Source organism: Girardinichthys multiradiatus, chromosome 13 (assembly GCF_021462225.1).
Source record: "Girardinichthys multiradiatus isolate DD_20200921_A chromosome 13, DD_fGirMul_XY1, whole genome shotgun sequence".
Taxonomy (NCBI): Eukaryota; Metazoa; Chordata; class Actinopteri; order Cyprinodontiformes; family Goodeidae; genus Girardinichthys; species Girardinichthys multiradiatus.
Genome location: NC_061806.1, coordinates 13,284,131 through 13,298,735, shown reverse-complemented (window position 1 = coordinate 13,298,735; position 14,605 = coordinate 13,284,131). Strand labels below are relative to the sequence as shown.

The following is a 14,605-nucleotide window of genomic DNA, read 5'->3' as shown; positions in this document are numbered from 1 at the left end:
GTGACGTGAAGTGCAAGGCCAGCGGCGGGAATACTTCTAATCTGAGGAAGCACCTGGTTAAGCGCAAGATTTTTCTCAAGGCTCAAGAGTGCACAATTTTCGTCAGCCTCAGATCTACGGCTACAACTCCTGCATTCGGCATCATTACAGGTCCTTCTCAAAATATTAGCATATTGTGATAAAGTTCATTATTTTCCATAATGTCATGATGAAAATTTAATATTCATATATTTTAGATTCATTGCACACTAACTGAAATATTTCAGGTCTTTTATTGTCTTAATACGGATGATTGAGGCATACAGCTCATGAAAACCCAAAATTCCTATCTCACAAAATTAGCATATTTCATCCGACCAATAAAAGAAAAGTGTTTTTAATTCAAAAAACGTCAACCTTCAAATAATCATGTACAGTTATGCACTCAATACTTGGTCAGGAATCCTTTTGCAGAAATGACTGCTTCAATGTAGCGTGGCATGGAGGCAATCAGCCTGTGGCACTGCTGAGGTCTTATGGAGGCCCAGGATGCTTTGATAGCGGCCTTTAGCTCATCCAGAGTGTTGGGTCTTGAGTCTCTCAACGTTCTCTTCACAATATCCCACAGATTCTCTATGGGGTTCAGGTCAGGAGAGTTGGCAGGCCAATTGAGCACAGTGATACCATGGTCAGTAAACCATTTACCAGTGGTTTTGGCACTGTGAGCAGGTGCCAGGTCGTGCTGAAAAATGAAATTTTCATCTCCATAAAGCTTTTCAGCAGATGGAAGCATGAAGTGCTCCAAAATCTCCTGATAGCTAGCTGCATTGACCCTGCCCTTGATAAAACACAGTGGACCAACACCAGCAGCTGACACGGCACCCCAGACCATCACTGACTGTGGGTACTTGACACTGGACTTCTGGCATTTCCTTCTCCCCAGTCTTCCTCCAGAAACTGGCACCTTGATTTCCGAATGACATGCAGAATTTGCTTTCATCCGAAAAAAGTACTTTGGACCACTGAGCAACAGTCCAGTGATGCTTCTCTGTTGCCCAGGTCAGGCGCTTCTGCCGCTGTTTCTGGTTCAAAAGTGGCTTGACCTGGGGAATGCGGCACCTGTAGCCCATTTCCTGCACACGCCTGTGCACGGTGGCTCTGGATGTTTCTACTCCAGACTCAGTCCACTGCTTCCGCAGGTCCCCCAAGGTCTGGAATCGGCCCTTCTCCACAATCTTCCTCAGGGTCCGGTCACCTCTTCTCGTTGTGCAGCATTTTCTGCCACACTTTTTCCTTCCCACAGACTTCCCACTGAGGTGCCTTGATACAGCACTCTGGGAACAGCCTATTCGTTCAGAAATTTCTTTCTGTGTCTTACCCTCTTGCTTGAGGGTGTCAATAGTGGCCTTCTGGACAGCAGTCAGGTCGGCAGTCTTACCCATGATTGGGGTTTTGAGTGATGAACCAGGCTGGGAGTTTTAAAGGCCTCAGGAATCTTTTGCAGGTGTTTAGAGTTAACTCGTTGATTCAGATGATTAGGTTCATAGCTCGTTTAGAGACCCTTTTAATGATATGCTAATTTTGTGAGATAGGAATTTTGGGTTTTCATGAGCTGTATGCCAAAATCATCCGTATTAAGACAATAAAAGACCTGAAATATTTCAGTTAGTGTGCAATGAATCTAAAATATATGAATGTTAAATTTTCATCATGACATTATGGAAAATAATGAACTTTATCACAATATGCTAATATTTTGAGAAGGACCTGTAGGACGTCTGCATACGTTAGCGACTGGTCGTCTGCAGTCAGCAACATGGGAGAAGAAATGTTTGAAACAACTGAAATGTTACAATACAAACAGCTGGATGTTGTTTTGATGCATTCATTAAAGTTTATATATTGAAAAATAAATATGTTAAATGAATAAAACAAATTCAGATTTTATTGTTAAACAAATTAATATTTATAACCACATAAACACACACAAAAGTACAGAAAATTGGTAACGTTGAGTACTGATACCAATTCCCAGGTACTGGGCATCAGTACCGTATCGGTTCAAATGTGAAAGGTACCCATCCCTACGTTGAAATAGGAACTGATGGAGTCAGAGTCAGGGTTCCTTGTGTTGCAAGATTTTCAAATGCTGACCATATCAGCAATGACTGACAAAACACACCAAGAAAGCTCCTGTTACGGTTAACAGCGCCAGCTTCAGATTTCTTTCTGAAACTTTTTTTATTTGCTTCTGCTGTAACAGTTGCGTCACTACCATAAATGCATAAAAACATTTTATCCGCCACACTTCTTATCTAATTAAAATAAAGGTAATAAATGGTCTACGCGAGATAAGGAGCTGTTACAGCACACCTAAAAGGGTGTAATATGAGTGGCAATATGCATATTAAATTTAACAAAGCGAAATAATGAGAGTAGATCTCTCTTAAGACGTGCATCAATAAAACAAGAAAAAACAAAGCCTGCTTGCAAGAAAGTTGCAGGATGCTTCTCACCTCGAAAGCCAAAAGATCGCCTCAATGCAGATACCAAACTTCCCTCTGTGGCTCATTATCTCACTAGACATAAACCACAGGAGCCAAAGGGTGCAAGTCAATACACTGCATTCTCCTACTTGTTTACAGCACCTCTAAAGTATTCTTAAAAATCTGACATTTCACCAAGGTCTCGAACATGACACAGTGCATTAGTATTGTCTTGTGTTTCTTTTGTACAAAAGTCCCAGTTTGTTACATTAAAGATAATGAAAAGCCAAAATTCAATGCCTCAGAAAATTTGAATATCTTCAAAAAGTTAAGTATTGGAAACTCAGGGTTTCACAACCTAATCAGCTAATTAACCTGCAAAGGTTTCCTAACCCTGTAAATGGTCTCTCGACATTGATACCATTCCATGAGCAGGGTAAGCCACATTGCTAATGAAGCTGTTTGTTCAATAAGTCCTGTATTCAAGCATATTCATCGAAAAATGAGTGGATGAAAAAGTGTGGTAGGAAAGGTGCACTGCTAACTGGGATAACGACAACATGAAAGGATTGTGAAGCAAAATCCATTCAAGAAGCTTCACAAGGAGTGAACTGAGGCTGGAGTCAGTGCATCAGAAGTCACAATGCACAGATGAATCATATCTTGAACCAGAGACAACGTCAGAAGACTCTTACTCGGGCTAAGGAGAAAAGGAACTGGACTGTTGCTCAAGGTCCAAAGTCCTCTTTTCAAATGAAAGTGCAGTTTGTGGTAGTTTGTAAATCAAGGTGCCAGACTCTGGAGGAAGAGCAGAGAGGCACTGAATCAAAGTTGCTTGAAGTTCAGTGTGAAGTTTCTACAATCAGTCATGATTCTCGGTGCCATGACATCAGCTGGTTTTGGCCCACTGTGCTTTATGAAGTCCACAGTTAACGAAGCCATCCATCAGGAAGTTTTAGAGCACTTCATAGTTTCTTCTGCTGACAAGCTTGATGGAGATGCTGATTTCATTTTTCAGCAGGACTTGGTACCTGCCCACACTGCGAAATGTACCAAAAGCTGGTTCAATGACTATGGTGGTAGAGACTTGATTGGCCAGCAAACTGGCCTAACCTGAACCTAGAGAAGCTATGGGTTACTGTCAACAGGAAGATAAGAGAAAGCAGACTCAATGCTGAAGATGACTTGAAGGATGCCATCAAAGCAACCTGGACTTCCATTACACCTCAACAGAACCACCGGCTGATCGCCTACATGCCACGCCGCATTGATGCAGTAATTCATGCAAAGGCCTAACCAAGTACTGAGCGCATAAGAATGAAAATAATTTCAGAAGCCTGCCATTTGTGCTTAAAATGTGCTTTTTTAATATATTGATCTTCAGTAATATTCTAACCGTCTGAGACACTGAATTTGGGGTTTTCATTTGTCGGTCATTGTCATCAGAATTACATGGAATTATAACTTGAAACTTTTTCACTCTAGGTGAAATAAATCTATACAAATATATTACAAAGTTTCACTTTCTGACATGAGTGACAAACATCATCTCATCGTTAACTTTTTCACGACATTCTACTTTTTTTTTTTTTTTTTTTAAATGTACCTGTATATAAACGATTTTTTTTTTTTATTTTGTGTTGAACTGTGGTATTTTTATTCAGGGTTATCACACAGTGAGAATCTCATGCTAGCCCTTTTTAAGAAAGTATACCTTCAGAAAGACTTGCTGAATGTGCTCAACTTGCTCCATCAGCGACTACGCTACTAGCTTATTTGTAATTGCTGGATCCAGTGTTAAAAGAATTTACTTTTGTAACGTCAACGGACACAGAATATAATTGATCAACTATTATCTTATTGCTGTTAAAGACATTGCCTGAGCTTATTGTTTAACTTTTTGTTGATTCTTTTGGTTAATCATTTCAAGTACCTGTGTTGAAAACACTAAATAAAATCACTATACAGGTCCTTCTCAAAATATTAGCATATTGTGATAAAGTTCATTATTTTCCATAATGTCATGATGAAAATTTAACATTCATATATTTTAGATTCATTGCACACTAACTGAAATATTTCAGGTCTTTTATTGTCTTAATACGGATGATTTTGGCATACAGCTCATGAAAACCCAAAATTCCTATCTCACAAAATTAGCATATCATTAAAAGGGTCTCTAAACGAGCTATGAACCTAATCATCTGAATCAACGAGTTAACTCTAAACACCTGCAAAAGATTCCTGAGGCCTTTAAAACTCCCAGGCTGGTTCATCACTCAAAACCCCAATCATGGGTAAGACTGCCGACCTGACTGCTGTCCAGAAGGCCACTATTGACACCCTCAAGCAAGAGGGTAAGACACAGAAAGAAATTTCTGAACGAATAGGCTGTTCCCAGAGTGCTGTATCAAGGCACCTCAGTGGGAAGTCTGTGGGAAGGAAAAAGTGTGGCAGAAAACGCTGCACAACGAGAAGAGGTGACCGGACCCTGAGGTAGATTGTGGAGAAGGGCCGATTCCAGACCTCGGGGGACCTGCGGAAGCAGTGAACTGAGTCTGGAGTAGAAACATCCAGAGCCACCGTGCACAGGTATGTGCAGGAAATGGGCTACAGGTGCCGCATTCCCCAGGTCAAGCCACTTTTGAACCAGAAACAGCGGCAGAAGCGTCTGACCTGGGCTACAGAGAAGCAGCACTGGACTGTTGCTCAGTGGTCCAAAGTACTTTTTTCGGATGAAAGCAAATTCTGCATGTCATTCGGAAATCAAGGTGCCAGAGTCTGGAGGAAGACTGGGGAGAAGGAAATGCCAAAATGCCAGAAGTCCAGTGTCAAGTACCCACAGTCAGTGATGGTCTGGGGTGCCGTGTCAGCTGCTGGTGTTGGTCCACTGTGTTTTATCAAGAGCAGGGTCAATGCAGCTAGCTATCAGGAGATTTTGGAGCACTTCATGCTTCCATCTGCTGAAAAGCTTTATGGAGATGAAGATTTCATTTTTCAGCACGACCTGGCACCTGCTCACAGTGCCAAAACCACTGGTAAATGGTTTACTGACCATGGTATCTCTTTGCTCAATTGGCCTGCCAACTCTCCTGACCTGAACCCCATAGAGAATCTGTGGGATATTGTGAAGAGAACGTTGAGAGACTCAAGACCCAACACTCTGGATGAGCTAAAGGCCGTTATCGAAGCATCCTGGGCCTCCATAAGACCTCAGCAGTGCCACAGGCTGATTGCCTCCATGCCACGCCGCATTGAAGCAGTCATTTCTGCAAAAGGATTCCCGACCAAGTATTGAGTGCATAACTGTACATGATTATTTGAAGGTTGACCTTTTTTGTATTAAAAACACTTTTATTTTATTGGTCGGATGAAATATGCTAATTTTGTGAGATAGGAATTTTGGGTTTTCATGAGCTGTATGCCAAAATCATCCATATTAGGTCAATAAAAGACCTGAAATATTTCAGTTAGTGTGCAATGAATCTAAAATATATGAATGTTAAATTTTCATCATGACATTATGGAAAATAATGAACTTTATCACAATATGCTAATATTTTGAGAAGGACCTGTATATAATACATGATTCGTGCTTAAGAATCTGGAGTTTAAGCTTGGCTTAAGCTCCAGATTCTTTTAGAATTTAAATATGATGTTTACATTGAAAAAGAGTCCAAGCTGGATGTCCGTATGGTTCAACGCAGCATTGTTTTTAATGTTGAATATATTTTCTACAGTTACAAATGTGACCTTTTGACTGAATTAAAAGGATTATTGACTCAACAGACATTTCAAGTATTGCTTGCTGAAACTTTCATGAGATTATCACTTATGTTTTGTTTTTTATTTTGAGTGACAACTTTTCAGATATTTTTGTTTAAATTGAGGGACAAATATTACCCCAGAATAACAGCTTTAAGAACATGAACTTGGTATTTTAAGAAAGACACTGTATTGCCATTTTAGATAGATGTTTTAACAATACATATACAATTCTTATCTAACCAACCTAATATCATACAAATGCCCAGCTCACACATTCTTCTCCATGTTAAGTATGCTGAGTCAAATTAAATTATAACCTATGTTTTAAAACATAGCCTATGTTTCTGTGCCCGCTTAAATCTCTACAAGGAGCTCTGGAATTCATGGTTTATGAGCCATTGTTGCAGCCAGTGCACTGACTGCAGGCCCACATCTGGTTACACCATACAGTCTTCACTCACAAATTAGCCTGCTTAAATAACTGGTTAGCATATTAGCATTTTATTAGACCGCATGTATAAGAAGGGTTTCATGTATGACTGCGAGCTACACTACACATTTTAATGCAAAATGACAGTGGCAAACATAGAAAAAGGCTACATTTAGCTAACATGTAGCCATTTCTCAAAGCTAGCTTAGACAGTTCAGTGCACACCCAGGTTATTCGTGCCACGCCATGTATTGTTTACATTGCCTGCGCGGCTGTGGTCGCTTTGACAGCATGGGAAACAACATATACAAACGCCAACAGAATACATTATCTTTAGCAGACACACAGTATATATATATTTATTTTTAATGTACAGAAAAACTGGGATAACATGAACCAGACTGGTCCGCTCACAGCCAAGCTAGCTGAGCTTAAACTAGCCAGCATGCATTAACCAGCAGACAGGATTCACCGAATCTGTGCCAGGTGTCATTAGCTTCCATGCTAGTATGCGGCGCACAATGTTGAAACATATATAGGTTAAACAACCAGTCAATTATCAGCCTCTGTGTTCATTGAATCAATATTAAATCCTTCATGTGTAGCAGAAAAGAAAACTCGTATTGTAGTCTAGGCTGACTCAAAGTCGCTTTGAACCAAACATGTCAGGCGGAGATGAACATTTCAGTTTTTTCTTACAATTTAACTCCAGCAGTTATTCCGCATTCTTGTTTTAAAAACAAATGCTGGGATTTATGAGCTTTCTAACGGTAACCAGACAAGAACATTACGTCGGGGTTCTAAACATTACAACTAGACAAGCCCAGAAAAATCAAGGTGTCCGAAAATGGGACTAAGAAAGTTAGCAATTCAGCTAACGTTGAGCTAAATTTTATAGTACGAGAAAATCGATGAGACACTTCGAGATATACACAACAGCGCTGGCCTCTGCTATTTACTCTGCGTAAATAAAGCAAATATGAAAAAGATACAATGACAGCAGTCTATACTCTGTCCTCTATGCGAGCCCCTAAGATGACAGCACGGATAGGTAACAATGTCCATCCCGTAGCTGGACCAAAGGAAGCCAGGTCCCTCACTCCATTTGGGCTTACCGGTCTTAAAGAACGCCTCTATGTCGCCGGCGTCCTTCGTGGCTTCCTCCGCTCCTTCCCCGGAGCTCATGGCTGCCTCAACCAGATTCCGGAGCTCACCACCTCCTAAGTGAATGATAGCTCCAAAAAACGAAAAAAAGATAGCACACGGTCTCTCCCGTCCTGGAAAAAAGCGTCATGGAAGCCACACGGACGGGTGCGGGGACTGGTGAGCGTTAGCCGTGCCATTTGCAGACCTCCATCTTGGGGTAACGTAATTGGAAACGATCAGACAAGGGGCACCGGGTTTATCCACGAAGTGGAGCCGAGGGGAGAGTCTGTGAAGCAGCGGGAGGGGCTGGGTCGCTCGGCTCGGCGAATCTCCGTCAGGTTTCGGAAATGAGCAGACGGCGGGTCATCAAGGAACGACAGCGGTGCAACTTAAAGCTTAATGTTAGTGCATTAAAAGTTAAGACAATAGCAATAAATTGAAAGACACTGCCGCTTCTTTTATTTTCTGAAAAATAACAGCGTTTACGGCCTCAAAATGCTCTATTTTACTTTCATTTTTCGGACATATGTAGCAAAAACAAGTTAGGGGGCAAACACACACTAAGACGGAGACTGATTGTTTTCGGGAATGCCGAAGGTTTAGTAACTCATGCTTCCAGAAAGTATAAATAGAGAGAAGAAAGAAAAGTATCCCGGAAACAACAATAACAGAAGAACTCAGCTGCTTTGATTAAGATCCTGTCATGGTAGTCTGCATGCTTTGGTCATGGTAGTCATTACTAGACTTCTGAGCTGACCCCTTGTGGCTGCTGCCATCTACTGGATGAATCCGGGGTTGATGCTTTAGGTCTGGTTCAATATCAGGTAAGAAATTGAAAACGTGAATGTGGAAGATTGCAAAAGTATTCACATCCCTTTAACTTTTGCATATATTGTCAAGTTATAACCACAAACTTCAATGTATTTTATTTGGATTTTGTTTGAACTACCAACACAAAATGATGCATCATTGGGCAGTAAAAAGAAATTTCTACAAGATTTTCAACTCTTTTCTGTTTTTGTTGGTTATTTTCTTAGAAAAATCTGAAAACGTGGCATGCCTCTGTATTCAATCTCCCAAGTCACTACTTTATAGAACCACCCTTTTCTGCAATTGCAGCTGCCCTTCTGGAATATTTCTCTGCATGCGTTGGACATTTAGAGATGGAAATGTTTGTCCATCCTTTTTAGCTCAAGCTCAGTCAGATTCTTCCAGGATTTGATTTTAAAATTCTGCTGCTGGTCTACAAAGCACTAAATGGTATGGTGTTGAAATCCATTTCTGAGTTGCTTGCCAATTAGAGACTATGATGTGCAGAAATTGTTGGCTCCTTGAAATCAGAACTGAAAACATTTCTGTTTACACCTTGTGGATAAAGAATTAAAACAATGAACTGTTTGCCTGTTTGAAGCTTGAGAAAGAAGATTAGATTTGGATTTAAATTTTAAATGAAATTTTGAATTGGGCTTTAAATTTACCTGTTAAATCTGTATTTTAACAATTAGTTTCTTTTATCCAATGCTATTAAGTGTTTTACATATTAAGCTTTCTTTAAAGAGAAGCTGCATTTATAATGAAAATTACTGACAGTAGTACTCTGTTTAATTAGCTATCTTTTGAAGGCGATCTATTGCACTGGATTTCTTTTCAAGGCATCAGAATAAACGGGGTCTAATACAAATGTATGTCACACTTTTCAGATTTTTGTTTAGGAAGAATGTTGAAATTCAGGTACCATTCTTCTTTCACTTTATAATGTTCTGCTACTTTGTGTCTATCAATTAAAACGCCAATAAAGTACAAAGAAGTTTGTGGTTGTAATGTGACAAAATAGTTTCAATATATTTTCATTTCAGGTTCACCAGCATTAAAAACATCTCAGCCGCGGCCTATTGACTTCCTGAAAACGCATTCAGTGAATTACAATCTAGGCCTAAAGTGTTGAATTCGCCATAAACAGATAACACATCAAGACCTCAAGTTTTGAATGGAGAGATGAGTTGATGTAATATTCAGTAATTGGCTCTTTTAAATAGTTTTTCTATCAAGGCTGGAGTTCTCCAATCTTAACACCTATTTATTGAAATAAAGACATACAGAAATAAATCAACCCTAAAATCACAGGTGAAATGCTGGATGTAAAGATGGTGACTGATTATAACTCATAAAGTCAACATTAACCAAGCAGTGAATCTTTTAGCTCTCGCCTTTAGTTGGAGTTTATAGCCAATAATTAACTCTTACATTTTCCTATTTCATTTCCATTCTAAAAACGTTTACATTATCTATTTATTGTTTTATTGCTGTTAAGTTGTTAATGATCATGACAAGTACTGTTACAAGTTTTAAGAATATTGTTCTTTACTGTTCTAGATTTTATCATTATTTGTGTTTACTATGTACGGTCTTAACTTTTGTGTTTTAGTGCATTTTACCTTTCTCATAAAATTATTCATGGGGCTTAATCGATTATTGACATAATTATCAACTAATTTAGTAAACAAATAATCGTCTAGTAGAGTATACAGTCTCTAAAACATGCCATTTGCTGAAAGAACAACCCACTTAGAGCTGTAATTAAGCCAATCTTGAACAAAAATATATAAATGTAGCATTTAAGATGAAAAACTTTATTTGTCAGTAAATATACTTTATCCAGAACTCCTTCTCTGTCATTGCACTAACACACGAGTGTAACTTGGCACTTAAGTACATTACAAGGGTTCAATTTTATCTGGATAACATTTTGCTTTTTGAAATCCAGAATGCAATTTGCAAATGGAACTTTTTGTCTGTGACCATTTTCACTACAGAAGCAGCCAGCACTGTGTTGGTCAAGAAAGGGTTGAGCTTTTGACATGATGAAGTTAGAACTTTTTGTTTTAGCTGCAGATACATCTTTCTTATATGTTCAAGTGAACACTAAAGACATGTTGTCCTATTGCATTTTAGGCAATACAATGTAGATTTTTGTTTTTAAAAATGGAATCAAATTATTGGTATACTTGCATTTTCTATTTTATGTATTTTCATTACTCAAAATAAGCTTAAGTAGTTAAATAACAAATCTGCAGAGTGTGCCTATTTTTTTTTTTATCAGGTTACTCGATTAACAGTACGAATAATTGATTGAATACTTGATTAGTATAATAGCTGTTATCTGCAGCCTCACAATTACACATGTATTCGTTGTTTCCTCACTGACCAAATCCACATGATTGTGTTTCCACAGTTTCTCAACTTCCATAATTCATTGATATCCCTCACTTAATTTCTCGTGTGTTTTATTGCCAATAATGACTTGTTTTTTCTGTCAATTAGCTTGATTTGATAATTTCATGTGTTTGCCTCTTGTGCTTAAATGTCTGTCCATCAGTTTTTAACCTGTGTAAAGCACTTTGGCTTACACATGATTGAATGAAAAGTACTCAGTGAATATAGCTTGGTGGACTTTCTCACCCCGGGTCCTTCTACAACACAGCTCTTGGGTTTAGCTCACAGTTCTAACTTGGCCATTTCCATCCATCCATTTTCTACACTTGTCTCTTCCATACAGGATCGCGGGGGAGCTGGTGCCTATCTCCAGCAGTCCACAGGCCAGAGGCGCCCGTAGACACCCTGGACAGGTCGCAAGTCCATCGCAGGGCAATACAGAGACACACAAGACAAACAATCATGCTCACACCCATTCAAACCTAAGAGCAATTTAGAGAGACCAATTTACCTAACAGCCATGTTTTTGGACTCTAGGAGGAAGCCAGAGTAACCAGAGAGAACCCACACATGCAGTTGAACCCTGGATCTTCCAGCTGCAAGGCAACAGCGCTACCAACTGCACCACCGTGCAGCCCGACTTGGTCATTTCAAAATAGAAAAAGGCTTCTTTTGGTGAAAGCCATTCTCAACCAAAGTGGTGCTAAAAAATATTACTATTATTATTATTATTATTATAGTCCTGAAGCTAATTTTTCATTACAGGAGTCTCTGACCGAACAATTTCAAATCCAGACATCAAAATAAACGTAGAAATAGTTGGAATAGCTTCAATTTGATCCTTTAATAATAACTTAAAAAGACAACTCAATTACCTTTTCCTCACACACGCTGTGTTTCCTGTGTTGTCCACTAGGGGGGAGCCTTATACTAAGGCTCACCTGGCCTTCCTAGAAGTGCTTACACTCGTTTTTCACAGAAATGTATCAGTCATGCTTCCAAAGATGCAATATTATTAATAGTGTTAAGAAGAAAAAGAGTGATTACTAAATTATTTGGTTTTTAATAGAAAACATCTTTTAGATAGCAATCTTTTAGACAATCAAACCCAGCCAGACAGCTTTTGCAGTTTTGGGTGGTTATGGTTTTTAACTATTTGGATGGCATGATCCAAGCCAAAAGCCCCTAGAAGTATCTACTCTTAAATCTGGTCTGGTCATAGCCAGCCCAAGTCATGAGCAAGCTAAGGTACTGCTTTGGCCAGGAGGGGGCTTACACAGAACATTGATCTCAAACGTGTAATTTGTAAGTGCGCTTACAAAGAATGAGACATCTTTGAACAGTTGCTCTGACGACTTGCTGATATCAAATTTAAAATGATATTAAACAATAATATGTTTGTGTGATAACAAATTAATGGATTTCTCAGAGCTTCAATCTTGAAAGAGGCATCAGACAGGGTTTGCCACTCCCCCTTTAACATTCATTGAACCACTGGTGGCTGCAATTTGTCAAAGGGGGGATTGGGGCCCGTATTGGGACTGGGACCAAGGCTTGGTCAGCACAACGGGAGATGGCAGTGTGGCTGGGTCGGGGGTCTCTGTCCCATATGTCTCACCCTGTGCCTCTGGGGCCTACTGCTCCTGCTTTTAATTGATGAGTCAGGAAAGACGGGCTGGTTTGCACTTAGAAGCATCTACTGGAATTTTTCAGTTATTTATTGAGATTTACTTGTAGTTACAGCTTGAAATGTGCCCCGCCTTTGTGTGGGGCATATGACTGCCCAGGGATGATACTTTGTGTCTGTTTGCCTGGGGCTACTGCGACCTTCTGGAGCCAAGTTCACCTGTCATTTGGTCCTCTTGGATTCTGTGTGTTGCAGGCCTTCTACCGTTCTCACTACTTTAACAACTGTGCACCTCCAGGTGACAAAGTTGCTCACATAAACCCATTCAACGCAAACACACCTATTTCAATACATACACTCACACACCCACATATGCAGTACACAGCCATGCACCGACACACAAATAAAACAAATGGTTAAAGGTCATACAAACAGAGGTTACTACATTACATCAATGTGATCCACCTACTTTGATGCTGGATCCGGTCTTCGTTTAATAAAATCAATTTGGATTCTGTCTTGAGCCAGGGCAAATGTGGCCTGGTGCATGTAGGCAAACAGCTTCTCTAAATGGTTCGCCTGAAAAGCCACGACAGAGCATGTAAAAAACCAAAACTATTTTGAAATTTCAAATCTAGATATGTTTAGACTTATTTATTTAGATGGATGGATGGATGAACGGACGGATGGATGAATGGAAGAACTGATAGTTGTAATTATGCAAAGTTAAATCTCATAGTCTGTCTTATTCATCATAATTAGATTCAATGTTTACTTGTTTCAGCTGTTTGTCTATGCTGGAGTCACATTTCAAGCTGTAACTACAAGTAAATCTCAATAAATAACTGAAAAATTCCATTAGTTGCTTCTAAGTACAAACCAGCCTGTCCTTCCTGACTCAACAGTCTGCAAGGAAGAGCAACTGTTTGGCACCATAGTTGTTCTGCATTATCCTAATATGTTGGTCATAGTCTATTTCAGGGATGGATGGTTGGAAGTCTGTTTCAAAGCCTTCCTATCTTAAGCATGTGTATGAACTGAGCTGAGCTGGATAATGTTTCTCCCTGGGCTATTGTTGCTGTGGCGATGATGTGGTGTGCTTGTGTGGTTCCGGGGGTGGGGCCCAGGGTGCTTGCTGCTGGCCAGGGACCTCTTGCTGCCAGGTGAGTTTGTGCCATCTTGGTGTGGGGTAGGGGGTTCCATTGTGGGCGAGGTGCTCGTGGTGTCTGCCCAGTTGTGCCTGTTGGCGGAGGCTGGGGTGGCGTTGCACGGGGCCCCTTGCCTTGCCATCGCGGCACTCTTTGTGGGGCATGGATGCGGCGGGGTGCTTGGAGCGCGGCTGTGTGTGGAGCTTGCGCAGTGTGGGCGTGGCTCCGTCAGCTTTCTGGGGATGGAGCTCACCTGTAGGAGTGTTCCACTGTGGGGAGGGGATTTATGGCATTTGGGTTAGGGGGCATGTGTTCGATATCTGTGTACTGATTGGGGGTGGCCCTGTGGGGAACTTCATGTTGGGGTTCATAGGGGCTGGGGGGCTCATGGGGTTGAGATCAGAATTCATTGGGGTATTGGGATTGTTTCATCCTGTGGCGGCTGTGGTTGGCTGGCTCGTCTGGACCAGGTAGACCCCTCTTTTGTACATGGCGCCCTCTCCGGATGAGGATGGGGGTCATTGAGGACTGGAGTCGGGGGGTCTGGTTCCAGGGTGGGGTCGCTTGGGTTTGGGCAGTGCCGCTACTAGTCTGGGCTGGTGCTGGGGCAGTCTGCCTGTCTCCACCCCCGGAAAGAAGGGGACCACCTCCTGGGTCCAGGGGCTGGTTACCCCTATGGGGTATCAGCACCTGGACCTGGCAGTATAGAGTATGTATGGGGAGTGTGAGTGAGTGTACGACGTCCATTGTTGTTTGTTTTTACGTTGTGTGCGTGGGTGTAAGTGTTTTTATGTGTATGCATGAGGGT

General features: G+C 40.7%; 1 protein-coding gene across 6 annotated transcripts in view; it reads right to left on the bottom strand.

Annotated features, from left to right (window-relative positions):
- Positions 1 to 8,034, bottom strand: part of LOC124878756 (triple functional domain protein-like) — a 117,275-nt gene extending 109,241 nt beyond the window's left edge. For 5 of the 6 annotated variants that reach the window (XM_047382848.1, XM_047382852.1, XM_047382849.1 and 2 more), the window contains exon 1: positions 7,779 to 8,000. In XM_047382848.1, the coding sequence (XP_047238804.1) occupies positions 7,779 to 7,848 (70 nt within the window). In that variant the 5' untranslated portion in view covers positions 7,849 to 8,000. Of the gene's footprint in view, positions 1 to 7,778 lie in introns of all 6 variants that reach the window. The other variant, XR_007040848.1, reaches the window with a different exon arrangement.
- Between the last annotated feature and the right edge of the window lie 6,571 nt (positions 8,035 to 14,605).